The sequence below is a fragment of the Bufo bufo genome, chromosome 6 (genome assembly GCF_905171765.1).
Source record: "Bufo bufo chromosome 6, aBufBuf1.1, whole genome shotgun sequence".
NCBI lineage: Eukaryota > Metazoa > Chordata > Amphibia > Anura > Bufonidae > Bufo > Bufo bufo.
The window spans coordinates 193,675,942-193,700,168 of NC_053394.1; the positions used below are offsets into that span (position 1 = coordinate 193,675,942).

At 42.4% G+C, this 24,227-nt stretch overlaps 1 protein-coding gene across 5 annotated transcripts in view; it reads right to left on the reverse strand.

Annotated features, from left to right (window-relative positions):
• LOC121005864 (catenin delta-1-like) overlaps positions 1 to 24,227 on the reverse strand; it is a 607,331-nt gene that overhangs the window by 192,120 nt on the left and 390,984 nt on the right. For all 5 annotated transcript variants that reach the window (XM_040438663.1, XM_040438662.1, XM_040438660.1 and 2 more), the window contains 4 exons: positions 14,427 to 14,577; positions 14,096 to 14,279; positions 13,564 to 13,678; positions 8,993 to 9,071 (listed from right to left, as the gene is read on the reverse strand). In XM_040438663.1, coding sequence (XP_040294597.1) covers positions 8,993 to 9,071; positions 13,564 to 13,678; positions 14,096 to 14,279; positions 14,427 to 14,577 — 529 coding nt within the window. The remainder of the gene's footprint in view (positions 1 to 8,992; positions 9,072 to 13,563; positions 13,679 to 14,095; positions 14,280 to 14,426; positions 14,578 to 24,227) is intronic.

Here is a 24,227-nt window from a genome sequence, read left to right on the forward strand (position 1 = left end):
GCCCAACGCTATGGAGCGTACGGCTTATTGTCGTCCTATGTACAGATACTCCAGTCGCTGCTGTGGAACTCTGCAGCTCCTCCAGCCTTAGGTCTCTGTGCTGCCTCTCTGATTAATGCCCTCCTTGCCCGGCCCGTGAGTTTTGGTGAGCGGCCGACTCTTGGCAGGTTTGCCGTTGTGCCATGTTCTTTCCATTTGGTTATGATAGATTTGATGGTGCTCCTGGGGATCATCAAAGATGTGGATATTTTTTTTTTTATAACCTAACCCTGACTTGTACTTCTCAATAACATTGTCCCTTACTTGTTTGGAGAGTTCCTTGGTCTTCATGACAGTGTTTGGTTAGTGATAACTCTTACTAAGGTGTTGCAGCCTCTGGGGCCTTTCAAAAAAGATGTGTATATGTAATGACAGATCATGTGACACTTAGATTGAACACAGGTGGACATCAGTTCACTAATTATGTGACTTCTGAAGGTAATTGGTTGCACCAGAGCTTTTTATGGGCTTCCTAACAAAGGGGGTGAAGACATAGGCACATGCCAATTTTCTGTTTTCTATTTCTAAACAATGGTTTTATTTATATATTTTTCTCATCTCACTTCACCAACTTAGACTATTGTGTTCTGATGCATCACATAAAATTATTTTTAAATGGTTCACTGTGCAGTACAAAAGGCATGATAGTTTTGTTCTGAGGGCCAGTACAATTATGGAGATAGTGTCCCCCCCCACACACACTTTTACACAATAACAAATATTTCTCAAAATGGTTGATTTTTTTTTTTCACTCATCATAAAGTCCTTTTCTTGTTGGATTAATTTGAGGACACAGCACTATGGTTATCGGCCCTGCCGCTAGGAGGCAGACTAGGCCTATGCCTAGTGGTTATAGACCTAGGCTAATTAGTGTGTCCAAAACAGTAGGAAAAACGCAAAAACAGACCAACACCAAAAAGAAAAACCCCAGTAAACAGACAACAAAACAGAGGAAAGGATCTGAATACAATAAGAAAATATTTTCCTGCAAGTAAAAAAAGAAAAAATCCAGTTTTCGTGTTAATATAATTGGAGGACAGCACCATGAAAACCTAAAGCAGTCCCATAGGGTTGGAACAAGCCAAAAAAAGAGGCTACCATGCCAACTATCTAACGCACTATACTGTAAGGCCCAGGCTGCCATCACAGCATGCCACGATCAATGCTTAATTATGCCCTTGGAGGCAAAAAAATACTCTTTTGTGGGCCCACAAGAAACATGAACAAGGAAACAAACCAGCTGAAAGACAAAAGGTACCAACATACTGTCCTGACACAGCAAAAACGGTGAATATTGCAGGGTGGTTAAAATTTTCAGGATCAGGTTAAGGTACCAGGGTTCTACCACCCCATGGTAGAAAGTAGCACAATGTGCTATGCTTTGCACAAAGGTCTTTACCTGGGGTGTACGCTGGAAAGGAAAGCTAAGGCCTTGCCGCAAATCAGACTGTAGGAAAAACTGAATTCTGGGGGTGGAACACACATGAAGGTTGTGTTGCTTGCACAAATGGAAATAGTACAATAGTGAATCTTAGCAGACTGAGGTTCCCGGGGGTCCAACATGGTCTGAATGACAGATTTGAGAAGGCCATGCAATGTCAAGACCTCAGCCTTAACAGCCACATTATTAAAACACAGCTGTGAGAGAGGAGGAACTGCAGGCCTTGGTAAGGAAGGTTGGGATGAAAAGGCCACAGAGCGTCTGTGGGCAGATACACAAAGCCGGAATACAAAGCGCTGTGAGGCCAATTGGGAGCCATGATTGCAGAAATGCCTTCTACTTTGATCTGTTTGAAGGTCTTGGGCAAGAATGGAGGAGAAAAGGAGAGGTGCTGTAGGGAAAACCCATCCCAAGCAGACGAATGTGTTCACGAAGAGTGCCCAGTAATATCAAGCTCTGGAGATTGGAAACACAAAGTTCCAGCTTACGAGTTGCCCATCAATGACAAATCTGAAGAATGATGTCACCACTACCCCAGATCCAGCAACTGACAGCAAATAATCAACAGCGCAACTGTTCACTCTGGGGGTGTCGACCAGTGAGAGGGCTAGGACATTCTCCTCTTCGAAAAGAAGTCTGGAATGCTAAATGGCTCCTGGTGCTTTTGATGAGATTGATGTGAAGGAATGAATCACCTAGGAACCAATGTACCTAGGCCATTAGAAGGTCAAACACCACACTGCAACCAGAGAAGATGGCATCAATCAAGATTACCAGCTAAAAAAGAGGAAGTAAGGACCCAGTTAGAGAGTGGAGAATTGCAGTCACCAGAGCAGATCCTTAAGAATATGGAGGGGGAAGGATGATGGGTATTGTCCAGAGACATTAGGGAGTTGTCCCACCGGGCCAGGAATGCTTGCTGAAGCAAGCGGGTGTTGAGCATAGGAGACTGCATCAATCATTGTACCAAGGATCCACATGCGAAAGCAGATGGAGGAGGGAACCCTCCCCTGGTGAAAGCTGGAGACTTGAAAGATCATCTTTCCTGGGAGGCAGCTTTCATCAAAAGATCATCCAAGTATGGAAATCCCCACCACACCTTAAGGTGTGACAAAACCAAAAGGGAGGGTAAAGAAAAAAAATACATGATAAGTGGTAGGCAATTAAGAGTGCCGCATTTGTGTGAGGGGAGGCGGGGCGTTCACTATTTAAACCTGGCCTTCCTCCCCCCACTTGTCGGTTCGAACGATTTCAACCCACCCAGGAGCCCTCCCTTCTTTCAGGTCTCATCATTGGGGTAGCCCCCTTTAGGCTACCCTTCGATAAGCAGTTCCGGCATAACTCTGCTGCTTCTAGGTTGGGGGGGTGGAGTATAAGCTTAGGTAGGGTACCCTCGCAGCATGAGCCGATCCGAGCACAATTACTCTTAATGGTAATTGGAGTTTCCATATAGCCTCCACAACAGCACTAAGCAGGAGGGTACCCCACCTCCCAGAGACAGGAAACAACATGGAGAACAAAGGTTTAAAAGCCTCCTCCCTTTTACCTTGTCCAGTAAATTTCCAAGTACACAGGATGATGCTAAATACGTTTTTTATCTTTGTGAAAGAATATATATAATGAAGACAACAAACAAATCAAAATAATTACAGAAAACATAACTCTGTGGGAATTCCCAGTGCCATTGTGGAGGCTATAAGGAGGAATCAAAGTTAGGGAGGGACTGCTGCAGACAAAAACCTTCAGTCCGAAGGACAAGTCCCTATTGGACAAAACATCTAGACTATAGTGTTTAAACAAGGTGGACGGACTAGACCAGGTTGCGGCCCAACAAATCTGGATCAGAGAAGCAGAGGCCCCTTCTGCCCACGAGGTTGACACTGCTGTGGTTGAATGCGCTGTGAGCGCTGTGAGTTTTAAAAGGAGGGGAAACCCATCTTTCCTTATAGGCCATGGAAATAGTAATTTTAATCCAATGGGATATAGTAATCTTCGAAGCCCCCTGACCTCTGTTTTGTCCAGCATATTGGACTAGCAGGCGATCTGACTTCCTTATTTGTTTAGTGGCTTCTAAGTAGCATAAGACACATCGGTCAAATGCCAACTTTGTATAAAAAAATGGGAAAAGTTGTCTTTTGCCGAGATATTTATCTCACCCAGCATGGGTATATGTAAAATGATACCCCAAAACACATTGCCCAACTTCTCCTGAGTACGGCAATACCAGATGTGTGACACTTTTTTGCAGCCTAGGTGGGCAAAGGGGCCCACATTCCAAAGAGCACCTTTAGGATTTCACAGGTCATTTTTTTTACACATTTTGATTTCAAAATACTTACCACACATTAGGGCCCCTAGAATGCCAGGGCAGTATAACTACCCCACAAGTGAACCCATTTTGGAAAGAAGACACCCCAAGGTATTTCGTGATGGGCATAGTGAGTTCATGGAAGTTTTGATTTTTTGTCACAAGTTAGTGGAATATGAGACTTTGTAAGAAAAAAATAAAATAAAAAATCATCTTTTTCCGCTAACTTGTGACAAAAAATAAAAAATTCTAGGAACTCGCCATGCCCCTCACGGAATACCTTGGGGTGTCTTCTTTCCAAAATGGGGTCACTTGTGGGGTAGTTATACTGCCCAGGCATTTTAGAGGCCCTAATGCATGAGAAGTAGTTTGAAATCAAAATCTGTAAAAAATGCCCTGTGAAATCCGAAAGGTGCTCTTTGGAATGTGGGCCCCTTTGCCCACCTAGGCTGCAAAAAAGTGTCACACATCTGGTATCGCCGTACTCAGGAGAAGTAGGGCAATGTGTTTTGAGGTGTCTTTTTACATATACCCATGCTGGGTGACAGAAATATCTCGGCAAAAGACAACTTTTCCCATTTTTTTTTTATACAAAGTTGGCATTTGACCAAGATATTTATCTCACCCAGCATGGGTATATGTAAAATGACACCCCAAAACACAATGCCCAACTTCTCCTGAGTACGGCGATACCAGATGTGTGACACTTTTTTGCAGCCTAGATGCGCAAAGGGGCCCAAATTCCTTTTATGAGGGCATTTTTAGACATTTGGATCCCAGACTTCTTCTCACGCTTTAGGGCCCCTAAAATGCCAGGGCAGTATAAATACCCCACATGTGACCCCATTTTGGAAAGAAGACACCCCAAGGTATTCAATGAGGGGCATGGCGAGTTCATAGAATTTTTTTTTTTTTTGGCACAAGTTAGCGGAAATTGATTTTTTTTTTGTTTTTTCTCACAAAGTCTCCCTTTCCGCTAACTTGGGACAAAAATTTTAATCTTTCATGGACTCAATATGCCCCTCACGGAATACCTTTGGGTGTCTTCTTTCCGAAATGGGGTCACATGTGGGGTATTTATACATCCCTGGCATTTCAGGGGCCCTAAAGCGTGAGAAGAAGTCTGGAATATAAATGTCTAAAAATTTTTACGCATTTGGATTCCGTGAGGGGTATGGTGAGTTCATGTGAGATTTTATTTTTTGACACAAGTTAGTGGAATATGAGACTTTGTAAGAAAAAAAAATAAAAATAAAATAAAAAATATTTCCGCTAACTTGGGCCAAAGAAATGTCTGAATGGAGCCTTACAGAGGGGTGATCAATGACAGGGGGGTGATCAGGGAGTGTATATGGGGTTATCACCCCCCTGTCATTGATCACCCCCCTGTAAGGCTCCATTCAGACGTCCGTATGTGTTTTTCGGATCCGCGGTGTCCGTGTTTTGCGGATCCGTGGATCTGTAAAAAACATACGGACAACTGAATGGAGCCTTACAGGGGGGTGATCAATGACAGGGGGGTGATCAGGGAGTCTATATGGGGTGATCACCCCCCTGTCATTGATCACCCCCCCCTGTAAGGCTCCATTCAGACGTCCGTATGTGTTTTGCGGATCCGATCCATGTATTTGTGGATCCGTAAAAAACATGCGGACGTCTGAATGGAGCCTGACAGGGGGGTGATCAATGACAGGGGGATGATCAATGACAGGGGGGTGATCAGGGAGTCTATATGGGGTGATCACCCCCCTGTCATTGATCACCCCCCTGTAAGGCTCCATTCAGACGTCCGTATGTGTTTTGCGGATCCGATCCATGTATTCGTGGATCCGTAAAAAACACGCGGACGTCTGAATGGAGCCTTACAAGGGGGTGATCAATGACAGGGGGGTGGTGAGATGACGTGTATATGCGTGACTCTGCCTGCAGCTGCCGCCTCCAGAACGCGATCTTGCGTTAGGCGGTCCGGAGGCGGTTAATAAAAGCGATTTTCTAGACAAAGGACAACACTTAGGGTAGTAATACTAGTATATTTTAATACAAAAAGAGCAGACTGATGTGATGATGTTAAAAGCTCTGTCACTAAAATCCAGCTGACAGAATCCCTTTAAGGTCCCAGGGAGGAACTGTGGACCTAACGCCAGGATTTAATCTGTATGCCCCTTTAAAAAAAAAAACTAATCAAGTCCACCTCAGATAGCTTGACTTCCATGAAGGCAGTGACAGCTGCCACATGGACTTTTATGCTACTGACTCTCAATCCTTTATCTAGACCTTCCTGCAGAAAATCTAGAATTACCTTGACGTCAGGAGAGGAAGAGGGATTCCAAGAGTCCCCAACAAAACTGAGAAAGGCATTCCAGGTACTGAGATATATCTTTGACGTGGTCGGTTTTCTACTGCTTAGATGGGTGTTAATGACAGCATCAGGTAACCCTTTTGACCTGAAGATAAATCGCTCAACCTCCAGGCTGTTAGGTTTAACTGGCGAACCTCTGCCTGTCGGGCGGGACTCTGCATCAGGAGATCCGGAACCTGAGGAAGTCCCCAAAGTTTTCCTTTTGAGAGGCTTAGTAGTAGAGGGAACCATGTTCTTTTGGGCCAGTATGGGGCTATTAGGATCAACTGGGAATTCTCTTCCACTACCTTTGTCAGGAATCTTGGAATCAAAGGGATTGGAGGAAAAGCGTACAGATGCCCTTCAAGCCAGGGATCTGAAAAGGCATCCACTCTTTCCGGGCTGTCATTGTAATGGAGGGAATAAAATCAATTCTGGAGGCAAAGAGATCCAGGTTTGGAGACCCCCATCTCTTGCAGATCTCTGAAAAGATTTTTCTGTTCAGACTCCATTCTCCAGATTTTAGTTTCTCTCTGCTCAAGAAATCCACCAGGGTATTTTCTTTTTCTTTCGGATGGACTGCTGAGATTGAATTTACATGTATCGGAGCCCAAGAAAAGATCCAGAATGCTGTGAGATATAGGTCTGCTTTTTGTGCCTCCCTGTTTATGTATGCCACGGTGGTACTGTTGTCTGACAGAATCCTGACGTTCTGTGACTGGATGGTGGGAAGAAAAGCCTTCAAGGCTAGAAGCACCGCCAGAAGCTCCTTTGAGTTTGAAGACAGAGAGAGGAGATCCGGATCCCAGACTCCCTGTACTAGCTGATCTTTACAATGGGCCCCCCATCCTGAACTGCTTGCATCTGTTGCAATGACAATCTGGTTTAAAGTATGCCATTGGACCCCCTGGTCTAGGTTCCTCGGATTCAACCACCACCATAGACAGTTTTTTACTCAAGGAGGAAAAGACACTTTCTTGTTCAGGGACAGCCCACCGTTATTGACATGAGGGGTAGTGGAAGCCTAGTTTGGCCAAGGTGTCAACCGAAGCGGAGAACTAAATTAGATGAAGCAGGAGGAATGAGGGTTGCAGGAGGATCCCTGCAGCCGGGGACGTGTAGGCTCTACAGTAAGGAGAGCCTAACTATTTCAAAGCTGGTAGCCCCATGGAGAACATAGAAGCCAGAAAAGGAAGCTAGGCTAGGGAGCTGGGTTACAGATAGGCATTACCATTCCCTACACTCCCACTGACCTATCTGACGCTTTTGGGCATGTGCAGGGTCACCACTTCAACAACGTTGCACTTAAATTTGGCTGCAGCACCAGGATAATGGGTGGCTAGCATATAAGGCAATACAGTGCAGAAAACTGCCTGGGTTCCTGGCACTCAGAGGGTGGTGGGAGTAGTGAAGCAGAACTGCTGAGTGGTAAAAGATAACTTATGTAGGCCTTCTACAGACACTAGGTTAAAATGGATTACTGTAGCATCTGTAGAAGTATAGCCTACTTTAGCAAAACTTTTTTTTCTACCTAGTGACTCCTAGTTAATGCATCACTCTTGCTGTATTCAATAATCTGTAAACACTTGGTAAATAAATTTTGACGATTATTAAACACAACAAGAGTGCTGCAGTTATTCTATATTAAGTCTCACAGGGGCAGACAAGCTTGAGCCTAAGGGCTCATGCACGCGGACGTAGTTTCTGTCCGCATCTGATCCGCGGACCCATTAATTTCACAGTGTGCTGTCCGCATCCATAAGTCTGTTTCGCTACCTTGCAAAAAAAGATAGATCATGTCCTATTCTTCTCTGTTTTGCAGACATCGATAGTACATTTCTACCGAAGTTAAAAAAAAAGAAATAGCAGCATGCACTCTGACAGGATGCTTGTTTCTCGGATCGCAAAACAGATGCGGCCGATTGCATGAGCCCCAACACTGCTTGCACTGCCACTACATGGAAATATAACAACCTGTAAAAGGTAATCCTCCAGAGTGCTGCTGATTTGTGTATGTTTTAGTATACCCACAGTGCTGTGTCTACCAAATTGTTTCAACGGTGGCATTGCACATACACATTTTTGATAATTTTTATTGCATTTTAGGAGGTGGAATGAACAAAAAATCAGGAATTGTGGCTTTTTTATTTTACGATGTTCATCATATAGGAGGATAAATAATGAAATAATATGAATTTATTAATTTTTTTTACCTTTTTTTCCCCCCTCAAACACTTTTGTAAAACCTTGAATCCTCTCTATTGCACTGCATTATGAGAGTTACAGTAAGTCTGACATAATGCCTATTAGACCTTGCCTATGGCATTTGTACACGGCAGGTCTGGCGCTCATTGTTAGGTCCCACGCTGCCATGGCAACCCCTCGACACCACGTGAGAGCAAGAGCATATATATGTAAGTTGAATTTTATTATAGCATATCTTAAAGAGGCTCTGTCACCAGGATCAACCATATTAAATCAGACATACTTGCTGGTACGGCTCATCATGCTGATTAAAACAATATCTATCTTTTATCTCCATGTTAAACAGCTACAGAGAAATCTGCGTTTTTATTCATATGCAAATGAACAATTGAATAACCAAGAGGCGGGGCTGAATCATCTGAGCACTGCTATTTAACACCCCCTGTGCTGTGCAAACTCCATCTCCCCTTGATTGACAGGGCAAGACATCAGTCTGAGGGCAGAGCTGTGTGCTAGCATGTAAATATCATATATTCCATACACTATAGCGTCAATACACTGAGATCTGCTCAGAAAGCTAATATACATATTACTGCTTTATCCACAGGCACAATATATGATTATAAAGACACCAGTAGTATGTGTTTGCTTTAAACCTTACCAATCCTCTGGGCTCGATCAATGAGTGGGAGAGTGCTATCATCAAACCCTGGAGCTCGTTTTGAGCCTGCAAAAGACACCTAAAAAAGAAAGAAGGTTTGGGGGGGCGGGGTGGGGAAATTGAAATCATTGTGTGATAATCAATAGGTATGAGCATAACAGATCAGTAAGCATTCTAATATGAGCAAATTACCATATTCTTTTACAATAAATCGATAAAAGAACACCAGGGCACTGCTGAGTAGCATAACAAAGACCTATTCAGGGGCATAGCTATAGGGGGTGCAGAGAAAGCAGTTGCTACCAGGCCTAGGAACCTAAGGGGGCCCAAAGACCCTTGTTCCACATAAGAAGACACTGGAAAGTGCATGAAGAGAGGGCTATGTTATAGATTTTGCACTGGGGCCCAGAATTTTAAAGTTAGGGTACTTTCACACTAGCGTTTTTCTTTTCCGGCATAGAGTTCTGTCCTAGGGGCTGTATACCAGAAAAGAACTGATCAGTTTTATCCTAATGCATTCTGAATGGATAGCAATCTATTCAGGATTCATCAGGATGTCTTCATTTCAGTCTTTTTGACTGATCAGGACAGAGATAAAACCGCAGCATGCAACGGTTTTATCTCCGGCCAAAATAACTGAACACTTGCCTGGTTGCCGGAACCAGCATTTTTTTTCCATAGGAATGTATTAGTGCCGCATCCGGCATTCAAATTGCGGCATTGATGGATCGGACCAAAAAAAAAAGTGAAATAAATAAATGCAGGATCCGTTTTTCCGGATGACACCGGAAAGATGGATCCGGCATTTCAATGCATTTGTAAGATGGATCAGGATTTTGATCCGTCTTATAAATGCCATCAGTTGGCATATACGTTTTGACGGATCCGGCAGGCAGTTCTGGCGACGGAACTGCTTGCCGGATCACTCTGCCACAAGTGTGAAAGAAGCTTTAGTCCTCTGGCTGGAGGGAAGGGATTAGGTCAAGAATTTGGCATTGGGTGTGCGGCTTCAATTTTTGCCTCACGCAGCAGGAAATGGGTTCTAAGCTGAACTCTTGAACTCTTTAGCTATGACCTTGGCCCTATTTGTTGTGGTTTTGCATTTGCATCTCTGCTACAGTTGGCTAAGGCTACTTTCACACCTGCGTTTAGGTCGGATCCGTCTGGTATGTGCCCAGACGGATCCGCACCTATAATGCAAACGTTTAGATCCGTTCAGAACGGATCCGTTTGCATTACCATGAACAAAAAAAAAAAAAAAGAAAAAAAAAAAAAAGAAAAAAAAAAAATTTTTTTTTGTTCATGATAATGCAAACTGATCCGTTTTGACTTTACATTGAAAGTCAATGGGAGACGGATCCGTTTGAAAATTGAGCCATACTGTGTCAACTTCAAACGGATCTGTCCCCATTGACTACATTGTAAGTCTGGACGGATCCGTTTGCCTCCGCACGGCCAGGCGGACACCTGAACGCTGCAAGCTGCGTTCATGTGTCCGCCTGCTGAGCGGAGCGGAGGACAAACGGAGCCAGACTGATGCATTCTGAGCGGATCCGCATCCATTCAGAATGCATTAGGGCTGGACGGATCCGTTCGGGGCCGCTTGTGAGCCCCTTCAAACGGAACTCACAAGCGGAGCCCCGAACGCTAGTGTGAAAGTAGCCTAAGACATAGACTGACTATTTTTCTCAGCTCTTGCTGAGAGATTTAAAGGGATTCTGAAAGCTACTTCATGCTACCCTCTTGGAGAACAGCATGCAGTAGGGACAGGCACAACTTTTGAATAGTAATAGAATAAATAAGATGTCGCACTAGGAGAAATGGACATCAAACCGGTGCACCTGTAAATTGAGGCCACTCACTCAATGAGGAAAACACGTAATAAATATGGTATACAGGGCACTCAAGAAACCGTGACCATGTGGTTAGAACAATTAAGTGCTTTTATTTAATGGCAAAATAGATAAAATAGATATTGGCAAAAAATGCTGTGAAATGCTGTCTAAACAACCAACTTGTAAACAATATTCAATAAATATAAGCAGTCAATGACAGTAATCCTTGATGAATAGTATCAGTATTGCAATTATTGAAGATCAACTAAATATTCGATGACATAGGATGCAGAATAATCGATATTCTAGTTATTTGAAAGACCGACTAGATATTTGATGACATAAGGTGCAGAATAATCAATAATCCTCAATATCACAGTCAATAGATTATTAGATCCAATGATTGTGTGCAGCTCTAAAAAGAATGTATACCTGGGTATCGATGCATTGAGACCAAGACCTTATGTCCCACACTTATTTTCAGCGGCGTCCCGCCGGAACAGAGTGGGTAGAGGCGTCCCGCTACAATGTTACTTGCAAGTAGGAATTTGTTACCTTGTAATCGACTGAAATTTTCGTCCAGACTTTGAAATATCTGCGCTCTCCAAATATGCCTATATTCTTACAGCACTTGTTTAATCGGGAGACTTTTGCATACGACTCTGTAGTTCAGTTTAACGTCACTGCCAAGGCCACTAGGTCTCGGCCTTTTGATGAAAGTTCCGCAGTGGTATTATACCAGAGATTTTTGTCGAAAAAACGTCCAGCTCTAGTCTGTTAAATAGTCGATTGTAGGTGTTTGGGTCTTTCAGTATGAAGATGGGGGGTGTAGCACCTGACGCGTTTCGGGGTCCAACGTATTGCCCCTTTTCTCAGTGGTAAACACCTACAATCGACTATTTAACAGACTAGAGCTGGACGTTTTTTCGACGAAAATCTCTGGTATAATACCACTGCGGAACTTTCATCAAAAGGCCGAGACCTAGTGGCCTTGGCAGTGACGTTAAACTGAACTACAGAGTCGTCTGCAAAAGTCTCCAGATTAAACAAGTGCTGTAAGACACTGTAACTGTCAACTTTATCAGCAGTGAAGACAGTAAATCACTTACAAGTCTCTCTTTAGTCTCACTGCTTGTGCTCCCTGATCTTCTATGTAAACTTATCCTTCAGAGGGCACACAGCTCTTCTTGACTGAAGACCTATCTAAGGCCAAGTTCACACCAGTTATTTTCCTCAGTTATTGTGAGCCAAATCCAGGTTCGGGTGAAAAACACAGAACAGGTGCAAATCTTTCTATTATACCTCATCTCTGAGTAGGCTTCACTAGTGGTTTTAGCTTACAATAACTTATGGAAATAACTGACCAAATAACTGAAGTGTGAACTCAGCCTAAGCAGTGAATAGACATTTCGAGTAGAGGAGGGTCAAACAGGAAAGGAGCCTGAAAAGAGAAGATGTTCGCATCTTTCTCTGATAAGATATATTACAAAGTTTCTTTTGTTCACCTGTACTACTTATTTCTAGAAAAAAAAATTAAACATCAGTTACAATTCAAATACTTTCAATGTCCGGCAAGCGATGTGAGGCAAGACTCTTATCTATTCATAATATGCAGGGTCCCTGGGCTACTGATTGATTTTTCTGTATAGACGGTAATTAGAGGAAGCAGTAAGGGTATGCTCACATGGGGAAAAATACAATTTGCATAGAATCCACATCAGAAATTGGAGGTATAACCTCTAGGGATGAGCGAACTTCATATTTTGAAGTTCAAGTTCGTGTTGTGGTATTTGCTGAATTGCGTTATGGATTCCGTTACCACGGACCATAACGCAATTACATGACATAATGCATAACGGAATGCTTGTTTCCGTTATGCAGGAGAGGACTCCAGCATAACGAAAACTGGACAGATCCGTTATGCAGGCCATAGACTTCTATTATGACGAAATGAACAATGCCTCTAAAGGCATTCCGTTATGCATTCAGTCATGGAATTGTGTTATGGTCTGTGGTAAGGGAATCCATAATGCGATTCAGCATATACCCCGAACCGAACTTCAAAATATGAAGTTCACTCATCCCTAATAACCTCTAATTTCTGCAGCAGATTTGTAGTTTGAAAGATACATGTAACATGTTGACACTGTTTTGAAATCCGCAGTCATTATGAATGGTAGTACAGATTCCAATGAAATTTGTGCTAAAATCTGTGTGGAAAATCTCTCTTGTGAACATGTCCTTCCAAAACAACATGCCTGTCACTACAGTACTGACAAAACAACAACTAAAAGATAGATTTACAGTAGGTTGTGAGAAGGAAACAGCAGTTATGTTTATGGACAGCATTTCCAAAATGTAAGTAATTAGGGTTGAGCGAATCGACTTCGGATGCTTCATCCGAAGTCGCTTCGAATAAAACTTCGTTGTAATACTTCGCAAACTAATAATTTCGGCTCATCTGAGTCAATACATTCTAATACTGAACAGAGCGCTCCGTACAGTATAAAAACAAGGTTTTATGCAATGTGACTTCGGATGAAGCATCCGAAGTCGATTCGCTCATCGAATTATATTCTAATACAGCATAAAACTATGGTCAAACTAAAAATTTCACTAACCCATTTAGCTTTAGTAGAACTGCTGGTTTCTGCTCACCGATACACCGAAAATATTAGTTAAATAAAAAAATTGGTATCCTCTATTCAAGTAAATAGTTATATGTGTCATCATTACCTGAAAGTCACTCCTCTTCCAACCTTCCTTCTCGAGAGGTCTTCTAAGCTCCTTAAACCCCCATACTGTCTGAAGGCAAAGACCAGCTCCACGGATCTCTCTGTCAGAACGGCCGCTGCAAATAGTGCAAAAAGTTGTCTAAAACACAGAACCTAGAATTCAGCAACAGTTTTAGCCATTTAATGAACCAATACACTTTTCACATTAAAGGGTATGCTCATACACTGCATTTCCGCTAATCTTTACCCAAAAACCACATTAATTCAGAAAAATGCCATGTTTATAAGCCATGAACATTTTTCAGGAACTTCAAACTTTAAATATATAGCTAGATATACAGCACTCCTGTGTACTGCTGCTGTCACTTGGATATGGATAGTAAAAAGTCTCCATGTAGCCTCAGTCTTACAATTCATAATACAATTCATAATACACATCCAGACATCTAATTCTATTCATGCAGTTTACTTATTTTTTTACCAAGGAAATGGGAAAATCAGGACTTCGGATTGTAAAGCAGTCATTCACTCACCCTCCCTTATTAATGAGTACAAGCCTTTCAATTCCTTGGCTCTCTCGCAGTTTCTTAGATGCCTCCAAGTTGCCAGTGATAACCTCTTGAATAGTGCTCAGAATAGCCACAGTTGTATCCTCCGAAACCACAGGAGACTGAGAACTTGGTAGCCGCGCCACCAAGTTACTCAGAGCATGTTTACCTGTACACAATGACAAAAAAAGAAAGTCAAACAAGAAATCAATATCACATTCCCTAAACACCTTTTCCCTTTAGATTTTTAGCCATGTTATATTCTGATACATCTCAAATGTCTGGCATGTATAATTTCCCACAGTCACTGCATTACCTATCAGCTCTCTGTTCCGGCTGTCTCCACAAAGGTTGCGCAGCGCTCCACAAATGGCACGTACAACACGCTCACTCTCATGGGACAGATGATCAGCTAGTGATGACAGACCTTTCTCTTGACGTACAGCAGCACGAATACAGCGACCATACTGTGAAAGCACATACCATAGAACATCAAACAGTACAAGCACACTGATAGTTTATGCAGAAAGCTGTAAAAAGAATGCACCAATACACAATCATACAATTGTCTATTGAAGAAAACAGCTTGCATATTAAAGCATGGAAGTTTTTTTTTCAGGCTGATCTCTAAATAAGACATTGTACAGACCAGAGCCTGTCAACTAATGTCCTCATGTGCCCCCAACAGTGCCCAGCAATGAGCAGATTATAGGATAAACCTTCTGACAGAATTGCAGAGATCAGTTGTAACCTGCAGGAGAACTCAGCAGAAAATGCCAAATGAGAATGAAGGGTCCACCAAGGGCACAGATGCTGAAAGTCACTAACAACTGTATTGCCGTCCTCAGGACAGCTCTCATTCCCAGCGTTCACCCTCATAGGTTTCAGGTGTAGTATATGCCTGAAGCATAAGTGGTAATGGCGTAGGCGCAGTCGAAGACAAAATATCGCCGTCTGCATTGGGTCTCTTCATCAAGCGCAACCTGCACCAGGACTGCAGGCAACTTAGGTGGAGGTGGGAAGAGGCCTGTGGCTGCATGGAGTATTTTATTTATTCATTTTTTAAATATATCACTTTGGGGGGCATTATAACAGGAGCACTACAGAGGGGAAGGATTATAAGTACTGGGCATCTATAGGGGGCTAGGCCACTATAGAGGGCCTCATAAGTACTGGGCCATTATAAGTTCTCAGTCTCCATAGGGTATATTATACATACTGATGTCACTATGGTGAGCATAAATACTGGGACCAGTATAAGGAGCATTATAAATACTGGGGGCATTTTAGGAGAACATGATATCTATCAGTAGTAGCTCTATAGGGGCAATAAAGGAGAGCATGGTAACTACTGGTTGCACTATAGGGGCATTAAAACTACTGAGGGCATTATAGGGGAGCATGATAACTACTGAGGGCACTATAGAGGACAGGATTACAGGGACCAGTATAGAGGGCATTATAACTACTGGGGACACTATAGGGGCATTATAACTACTGGGCGCATTGTGGAGGCATTATAACTCCTGAAAGCACTATGGGGGAATTATAACTACTGGGGGCACTTTCGGAAAAATAGCATATTTTTCGACCCATAAGACGCCCTTTTTTCCCCCAGGGTGGGGTAATTATGGAAGCACTTATTGGTACAGCAGGACAGGGTAGCGGTGAATGCAGTGCTCCATGTGCGTGCTCTGCACTCACTGCTTACTGATCTTCTCCTCCAGAAATTCCCAAAAATTCATATTTGATATTTTTATCAACTGTAATATCCACCAGACTCAGGTGGAACAAAATCTTCAATATTAAATATACTGTACGCGAATCATTTAAAAAAAAAAAGAACAATCATGTCCCGGGATCAATCCTAAACACGATGGTCGAAGTAGGAGGGAGGATATGACTATTTTGTCTATTGCAGGGATACAATATTTTTCTTATTTCCTTGGTACTCTCACTGTTAGTCTAAATTAACCTATCAAGGTATTATTCTTGTATATTATTTATTTCATTATTTGTTTGTTGACAAAGGCTTTTTATATAAAAGCCGTAAATGAGAAACCCTTAAACAGGCCTTTTGGGCTCAGTGTTTTTAGCCTGTGTATCTATCTGGCCTCCTCCTGAAGAAATTTTTGGTCCAAATTACCTCGTCCTTGGGCAAAGTGGAATTCTAGATATTCCCTAGAACTTCAGAATGTCAAGATCCCCATTATGTACATATGTTATATGTCTAAACAGGGAAATATCCTTTTTCGTATTGATTGTGCTGATGTGTCCCGAAATTCTCCTTCTTAATTCTTCAACCGTTTTGCCAATGTATAATTTTGGACATGTACATGATGCGATGTACAGTACAGACCAAAAGTTTGGACTCACCTTCTCATTCAAAGAGTTTTCTTTATTTTCAGGACTATGAAAATTGTAGATTCACACTGAAGGCATCAAAACTACGAATTAACACATGTGGAATTATATACATAACAAAAAAGTGTGAAACAACTTTTTGCTTTGATTACTGCTTTGCACACTCTTGGCATTCTCTTGATGAGCTTCAAGAGGTAGTCACCTGAAATGGTTTTCACTTCACAGGTGTGCCCTGTCAGGTTTAATAAGTGGGATTTCTTGCCTTATAAATGGGGTTGGGACCATCAGTTGCATTGAGGAGAAGTCAGGTGGATACACAGCTGATAGTCCTACTTAATAGACTGTTAGAATTTGTATTATGGCAAGAAAAAAGCAGCTAAGTAACGAAAAACGAGTGGCCATCATTACTTTAAGAAATGAAGGTCAGTCAGTCAGCCGAAAAATTGGGAAAACTTTGAAAGTAAGGGCTATTTGACCATGAAGGAGAGTGATGGGGTGCTGCGCCAGATGACCTGGCCTCCACAGTCACCGGACCTGAACCCAATCGAGATGGTTTGGGGTGAGCTGGACCGCAGAGTGAAGGCAAAAGGGCCAACAAGTGCTAAGCATCTCTGGGAACTCCTTCAAGACTGTTGGAAGACCATTTCAGGTGACTACCTCTTGAAGATCATCAAGAGAATGCCAAGAGTGTGCAAAGCAAAAGGTGGCTACTTTGAAGAACCTAGAATATGACATTTTCAGTTGTTTCACACTTGTTTGTTATTTATATAATTCCACATGTGATAATTCATAGTTTTGATGCCTTCATAGTCATGAAAATAAAGAAAACTCTTTGAATGAGAAGGTGTGTCCAAACTTTTGGTCTGTACTGTATATGATACCACTGCTACGGCAGTTTCCACATGGGAATGATCCTGTAATATCTGATCTTAGCCATGATGTATTTTCTCCTTTTACAGAGAAATGGCTATGGACCAGTTGGTCTCTGAGAGTCCGTTCTCTTCTGTATGTAAGGCTAGGATGGGGAGGGGGGGGTAGTACCTTTTTCAGGTCTGGGTCACTCATAAGTATGTGCCAATGTTTACTGTACCACGATTGTTTCCGTCATAGGTACCTGTACATCTAATTACTTTTTCTTCAGTCTAATTTTTGTTTTTCGATAATAAGAGATCCTCCCTCTTTTGATTTCTTGCTCGATCATATGCCTTTTTGAGGGGTTTCCTTGGGCACCCTCTCGCTCTGAATCTTTAGTACAATTTGTTGGCTTCCCCAAGAGGAAGCAACGGCGAAACGTACGTCGGGGTGGTGTGTCTCCCGATTGCTGGTTGGTATCCCCACAGTTGTGTCCATGTATGTGTATGCTAGTAGGCTGCTCAAGAGTAATAGTGTGTTGGGGACTTATTGTTAGCATTCCCTGCTGGGGGTGCAGGCACCCTTCTCTATTACACAGCTAGGCATTGTGCTCTCTGAGTTTGAGTGTTATTTTTTGGATGCTGAGTGGGTGTAGGATTCGGGCAGTGTTAGTTACTTAACCATGACGGTTATCATTTGATGTTATTGCCTTTGTGTCCTTACCAGTTAATTGTAATCGGGGGACACACATTGTTTCCATATTCTCTCCTGCATAATCTGTCCCTTATGGGTTCTATTGTTTCTATAATGTAATTATGGTATATAATAAAATAAATATGATTTTTTTTTATGTGTGCTCTCAAATTGGTGTTTGTTACTAGTATTCCTTATGTATGACAGTAGGGATGTGAGAAAAGGTCTCAATATCGTAGCCACATATTCACTAATTGGCTGATTTAATGAGTCATTACCTGATACTATCCATCTACCAGGTATTGGTGCTTTATTTTTATGTACTTTCGGCAGTGCATAAAATGTTGCTACTGTAGGTTTTCTATTGTACATAAAATCATACTCTTCCTTGGAAATGAGGTGCTGAACCATTTCTCCTTTCAAGACTACATGTACAGTCAAGACCAAGAAAAATCCAGTTTCCAAGAGGCAAAAGGTGGAATCTTTATTGTGCGTTTAAAATCCAATGCAAGATATCACAGGTTACAGTAACAGACCGCAAGTAAATCAGGGTCCTTCATCATGATGGTCATGATGAAGGACCCTGATTTACTTACGGTCTGAAACAAGTTACTGTAACCTGTGATGTCTTGCATTGGATTTTAAATGCACAATAAAGATTCCACCTTTTGCATCTTGGAAGCTGGATTTTTCTTGGTCTTGAATATTCACCTGATTATTATTCTGTCCCATTACTTTTGGTCCCTAACAAGTGGGAGGCACATATGCAAACTGTTGTAATTCCTACACCGTTCACCTGATTTGGATGTAAATACCCTCAAATTAAAGCTGACAGTTAAAGCACATTTTGTTCATTTCATTTCAAATCCATTGTGGTGGTGGTGGTGTATAGAGCCAAAAATGTTAAAATGTTAGAAGTGTGTCGATGTCCCAATATTTATGAACCTGACTGTAACTCAGCTAAATATCTGTTTGTTGGATTTTCAGGCAATATTAGGTATGTAGTAGTATCAGCCAGTAATCTCTCTACCATCTTATTATAATCCGCCTCATCTTGGATTACGATATTTCCCCCCTTATCGCTTGGCTTGATAACTATTGTATCATTTCTTTTTAGTTCCTCAAGTGCCATCTTTTCCTCTGCTGTCAGATTAGACGGAAGCTTATCTGTTTTTATCTGTAATTTCTCAATCTCTTGGGATACTAGATCGACAAAAGGTCTGAATGTTCTTGTACTGCGAGAACGCTGGAGTTCATTTGGATCTTGGTTTCAATTCAGTAAGAGGGGGTTCAATGCTGGATAAACCACCCTCATTCTCTGCTTGGAGGTGTTCCAGTGTCATTAATGCCTCTTGTTCTTTTTGGATTTATTTGTGTCAACAGTTGTGCATAAATACTGTTTATGTAGTGGCAATTTGCGTGCAAAGAGATTAACATCCTTCACCCAAGTGAATTTTTGTTAAACCGTGGTACAGATGTGAAGGCGAGTCCTTTTTGTAATAAACTGTACTGGGCTTCTGTTAATGACATGCTTGACAGATTTATTACCTGAGCCTTCAATGTCTTGTCACTTGATGATGTGCTATTCCGCATCTGTGAGGATTGGCCGTGTATGGCATTAGGAGAAGAGGAAGGGTCAGATCTCTTATATGTATCGCCTGCCTATCCTACTGTGGCTCCTATTTTGCATTGTATCCCCACTTTTCTCGTAATTGAATCCCATTCTGGCCTAAAAAAAAGGGGGGGGCCATAGGTGGTATAGTTAGAGGGCCTGGGTGTTGTTGCCCAGGGATCTACAAAACTTTGGCACATCCACCAACAGCGGCAGGGGGATTAAGACCGGTGTCTTAATTGCCGGTCTTAATAAATGATCCCACAGTACACAGAGCAGAAATCATAGTTTCCTAGCTTTCTACTTTAAACTTTTGCCACAGGACACTGAATAGGAGTGCATTGACAGTACATGCAATGGATAAAGCTTAAGCCCCACCTCTTTTCCAAACGTCCTATTTAGGGCTCATGCACACGACCGTCTGCGTGCATTCCGTATTTTGAGGAACGGAATAGCTGACCCCAAATAGAACAGTACTATCCTTGTCCGTAATGCGGACAATAATAGGACATGTTCTATTTTTTTGCAGAACGGAACCTTTTCATATGGTATTACAGCTCCAGATGGAATCTAACAAGAAACTAAATTTTAGTTCGGGTCAGATGCTGTATATCCAGGGAGTTGCCTTATTGGAGTCGGGAATTAATTTTGGAATGAGGAAAATTGGCTTCTACTGCATGGGTGTTTTTGCCCTGCTCTTGATCAAATTTGCAGGATACTAGGCTGAACTGGATGGATGTCGGTCTTTCATCAGACTTACAAACTATTGGGGTCAAACTGGTGTAAAGTAGAACTGGCTTAGTTGCCCATAGCAACCAGATTCCACCTTTCAATTTTGACAGCTCCTTTGGAAAATGAAAGGAGGACTCCGATTGGTTGCTATGGGGACCTAAACCAGTTCTACTTTACTTCAGTTTGATAAATGACAAAAAATAAATAAATAAAGGGAACACTAAAATACCAAATCCTAGATCTCAATGAATAAAGTATTCCAGTTGCAAATCTTTATTCATTACATAGTGGAATGTGTTGAGAACAATAAAACATGAAAATGATCAATGTAAATAAAAATTTATATCCCACGGAGGTCTGAATTTAGAATAATACTCAAAATCAAAGTGGAAAAATCTCATTTCAGGCTGATCCAACAGTAGAAATGCCTCACGACAAGGAAACGAGGCTCAGTAATGTGTGTGGCCTCCACATGCCTATAGGACCTCCCTACAATGCCTGGGCATGCTCCTGGTGAGGTGGCGGATGTTCTCCTTAGGGATCTCCTCCCAGACCTGCACAGTCTGTGGCACAACGTGGCGTTGGTGGATGGAACAAGACATGATGTCCCAGATGTGCTCGATTGGATTTAGGTCTGGGGAACGCGCAGGCCAGTCCATAGCATCAATGCCTTCATCATGCAGGAACTGCTGACACACTTCAGCCACACGAGGTCTCACATTGTCATGCATCAGAAGGAACCCAGGGCCCAATGCATCTGCATATGGTCTCCCAATGGGTCTGAGGATCTCATCCCGGTACCTAATGGCAGTCAGTGTACCTCTGGCTAGCACATGGAGGGCTGTGCGTCCCTCCAAAAAAAGGTAGCAGGGAGGAATCGGGCAACTATAGGCCAGTAAACCTGACATCAATAGTGGGGAAATTAATGGAAACCATACTTAAGGAGAGGATTGTGGAACATCTAAAATCCCATGGATTGAAAGATAAAAAACAGCATGGGTTTACTTCAGGGAGATCATGTCAAACTAATCTTATTGATTTTTTGATTGGGTGACTAAAACAATAGATGGCGCAGGTGCAGTAGACATCGCTTATCTAGACTTCAGTAAGGCTTTTGATACTGTCCCACACAGAAGGCTTATCAATAAATTGCAGTCTTTGGGCTTGGACTCCCATATTGTTGAATGGATTAGGCAGTGGCTGAGGGACAGGCAACAGAGTGTTGTAGTCAATGGAGTATATTCAGACCAAGGTCTTGTTACCAGTGGGGTACCTCAGGGATCTGTTCTGGGACCCATATTGTTTAATATCTTTATCAGCGAAATTGCAGAAGGCCTCGATGGTAAGGTGTGTCTTTTTGCTGATGACACAAAGATTTGTAACAGGGTTGATGTTCCTGGAGGGATACACCAAATGGAAAAGGATTTAGGAAAACTAGAGGAATGGTCAAAAATCTGGCAACTAAAATTTAATGTGGATAAGTGCAAAATAATGCACCTGGGGCATAAAAACCCAAGAGCAGAATATAAAATCAGTGATACAGTCCTAACCTCAGTATCTGAGGAAAGGGATTTAGGGGTCATTATTTCAGAAGACTTAAAGGTAGGCAGACAATGTCATAGAGCAGCAGGAAATGCTAGCAGAATGCTTGGGTGTATAGGGAGAGGCATTACTAGTAGAAAGAGGGAGGTGCTCATGCCGCTCTACAGAGCACTAGTGAGACCTCATTTGGAGTATTGTGCTAAGTACTGGAGACCATATCTCCAGAAGGATATTGATACTTTGGAGAGAGTTCAGAGAAGAGCTACTAAACTAGTACATGGATTGCAGGATAAAACTTACCAGGAAAGATTAAAGGACCTTAACATGTATAGCTTGTAAGAAAGACGAGACAGAGGGGATATGATAGAAACTTTTAAATACATAAAGGGAATCAACAAGGTAAAAGAGGAGAGAATATTTAAAAGAAGAAAAACTGCTACAAGAGGACATAGTTTTAAATTAGAGGGGCAAAGGTTTAAAAGTAATATAAGGAAGTATTACTTTACTGAGAGATTAGTGGATGCATGGAATAGCCTTCCTTCAGAAGTGGTAGCTGCAAATACAGTGAAGGAGTTTAAGCATGCATGGGATAGGCATAAGGCCATCCTTCATATAAGATAGGGCCAGGGGCTATCCATAGTACTCAGTATATTGGGCAGACTAGATGGGCCAAATGGTTCTTATCTGCCGACACATTCTATGTTTCTATGAAATGCCCCCCCACACCATTACTGACCCACTGCCAAACCAGTCATGCTGAAGGATGTTGCAGGCAGCAGAACGCTCTCCACGGCGTCTCCAGATTCTGTAACACGTGCTCAGCGCGAACCTGCTCTCATCCGTGAAGAGCACAGAGCACCAATGTCGAATCTGCCAATGTTTGTGTTCTCTGGCAAATGCCAATCGCCCTGCAGAGTGTTGGGCTGTAAGCACAACACCGACTTGTGGACATTGTGCTCTCATACCACCCTCATGGAGTCTGTACCAGACAGTTTCAGCAGGCAGACTGATATTAGTCGCCTGCTGGAGGTCATTTTGCAGGGCTCTGGCACTGCTTCTCCTGTTCCTCCTTGCACAAAGGAGGAGGTAGTGGCCCTGCTGATGGGTTGTTGCCCTCCTACGGCCCCCTCCACATTTCCTGGTGTACTGGCCTGTCTCCTGTGCTACATGCTCTGTATACTGTGCTGACAGCCACAGCTAACCTTCTTGCCACATCTAGCATTTCTGTGCCACCCTGGCTGAGCTGCACTACCTGTGCAACTTCTGTGGGTTGTAGACACCATCTCATGCTACCTCTAGGGGTGAGAACAATGACAAAATGCAAAAGTGACCAAAACAACAGCCAAAAAGGATGAGAACAGAGAAATGTTCTGTGGTCACCACCTGCAGAGCCACTCTTTTATAGGGGTTTTCTTACTAATTGCCTATCATTTCTACCTGTTGTCTATCCAATTTGCACATCAGCCGGAGAAATTGATTCACAATCAGTGTTGCTTCATAACTGGACAGGTTTATTTCACAGAAGTGTGATTGACTTGAAGTTAAATTGCGTTGTTTAAGTGTTCCCTGTATTTTTTTGAGCAGTGTATATACACATATCTATCTATATGTTAAACTTAACTTACAGTACTCTATAACCTGCTGAATGACCTGCATCTTGTTGTGACAGCTCCACTTCAACCTTCCTTGTAGCCAACAGACATGTACGGCACAGTGGGTTATGATTTCCTGTATCATGCTTTACATGTATGGGGCAGTGACTGGACGGGCACAGGAGCTGGCTCCTGTTGTAACTGCCTGCATCATTTATCCCCTTAGAAATGGCAGTCAAAGCTGACCACTACACTTGAGGGATTTACAGAGCTTCGTCGCTCAGTCCATCAGCTCCCAGTGATGCAATGGTAGGTTGCTGACGGTTGTTATGGCAGCCAGAAGCCTTACAAAGGCCTCCAGGACTGCCAGCTGCGGATGCCTATCAGGCCGTGCCTCGGACAGGGTCTGATATCCGTATCAGATATCAGTGTGAAACTGACATTTACAATACAGCATGATTTTTTATGTATTGTACCCGTTATCAGACCATGAGAAGTCTCCTAGTGGAACAAAAGTAAAAAGTATAAAAAAAAAAAAAAGACATTTTGTATTGCCCAGTCCATAACAAACTGCTTTATAAAAATGTCCAATGATTTACCCCGTCAGGTGAATGCAGTAAAGAAAACAAACTATGCAAGAACAGCCATTTTTTGGTCACCTCACTTTCCAAAAAATACAATAGTGAGCGATCCAAAAGTCTTCTGTAACCCAAAATCGTACCTATGAATA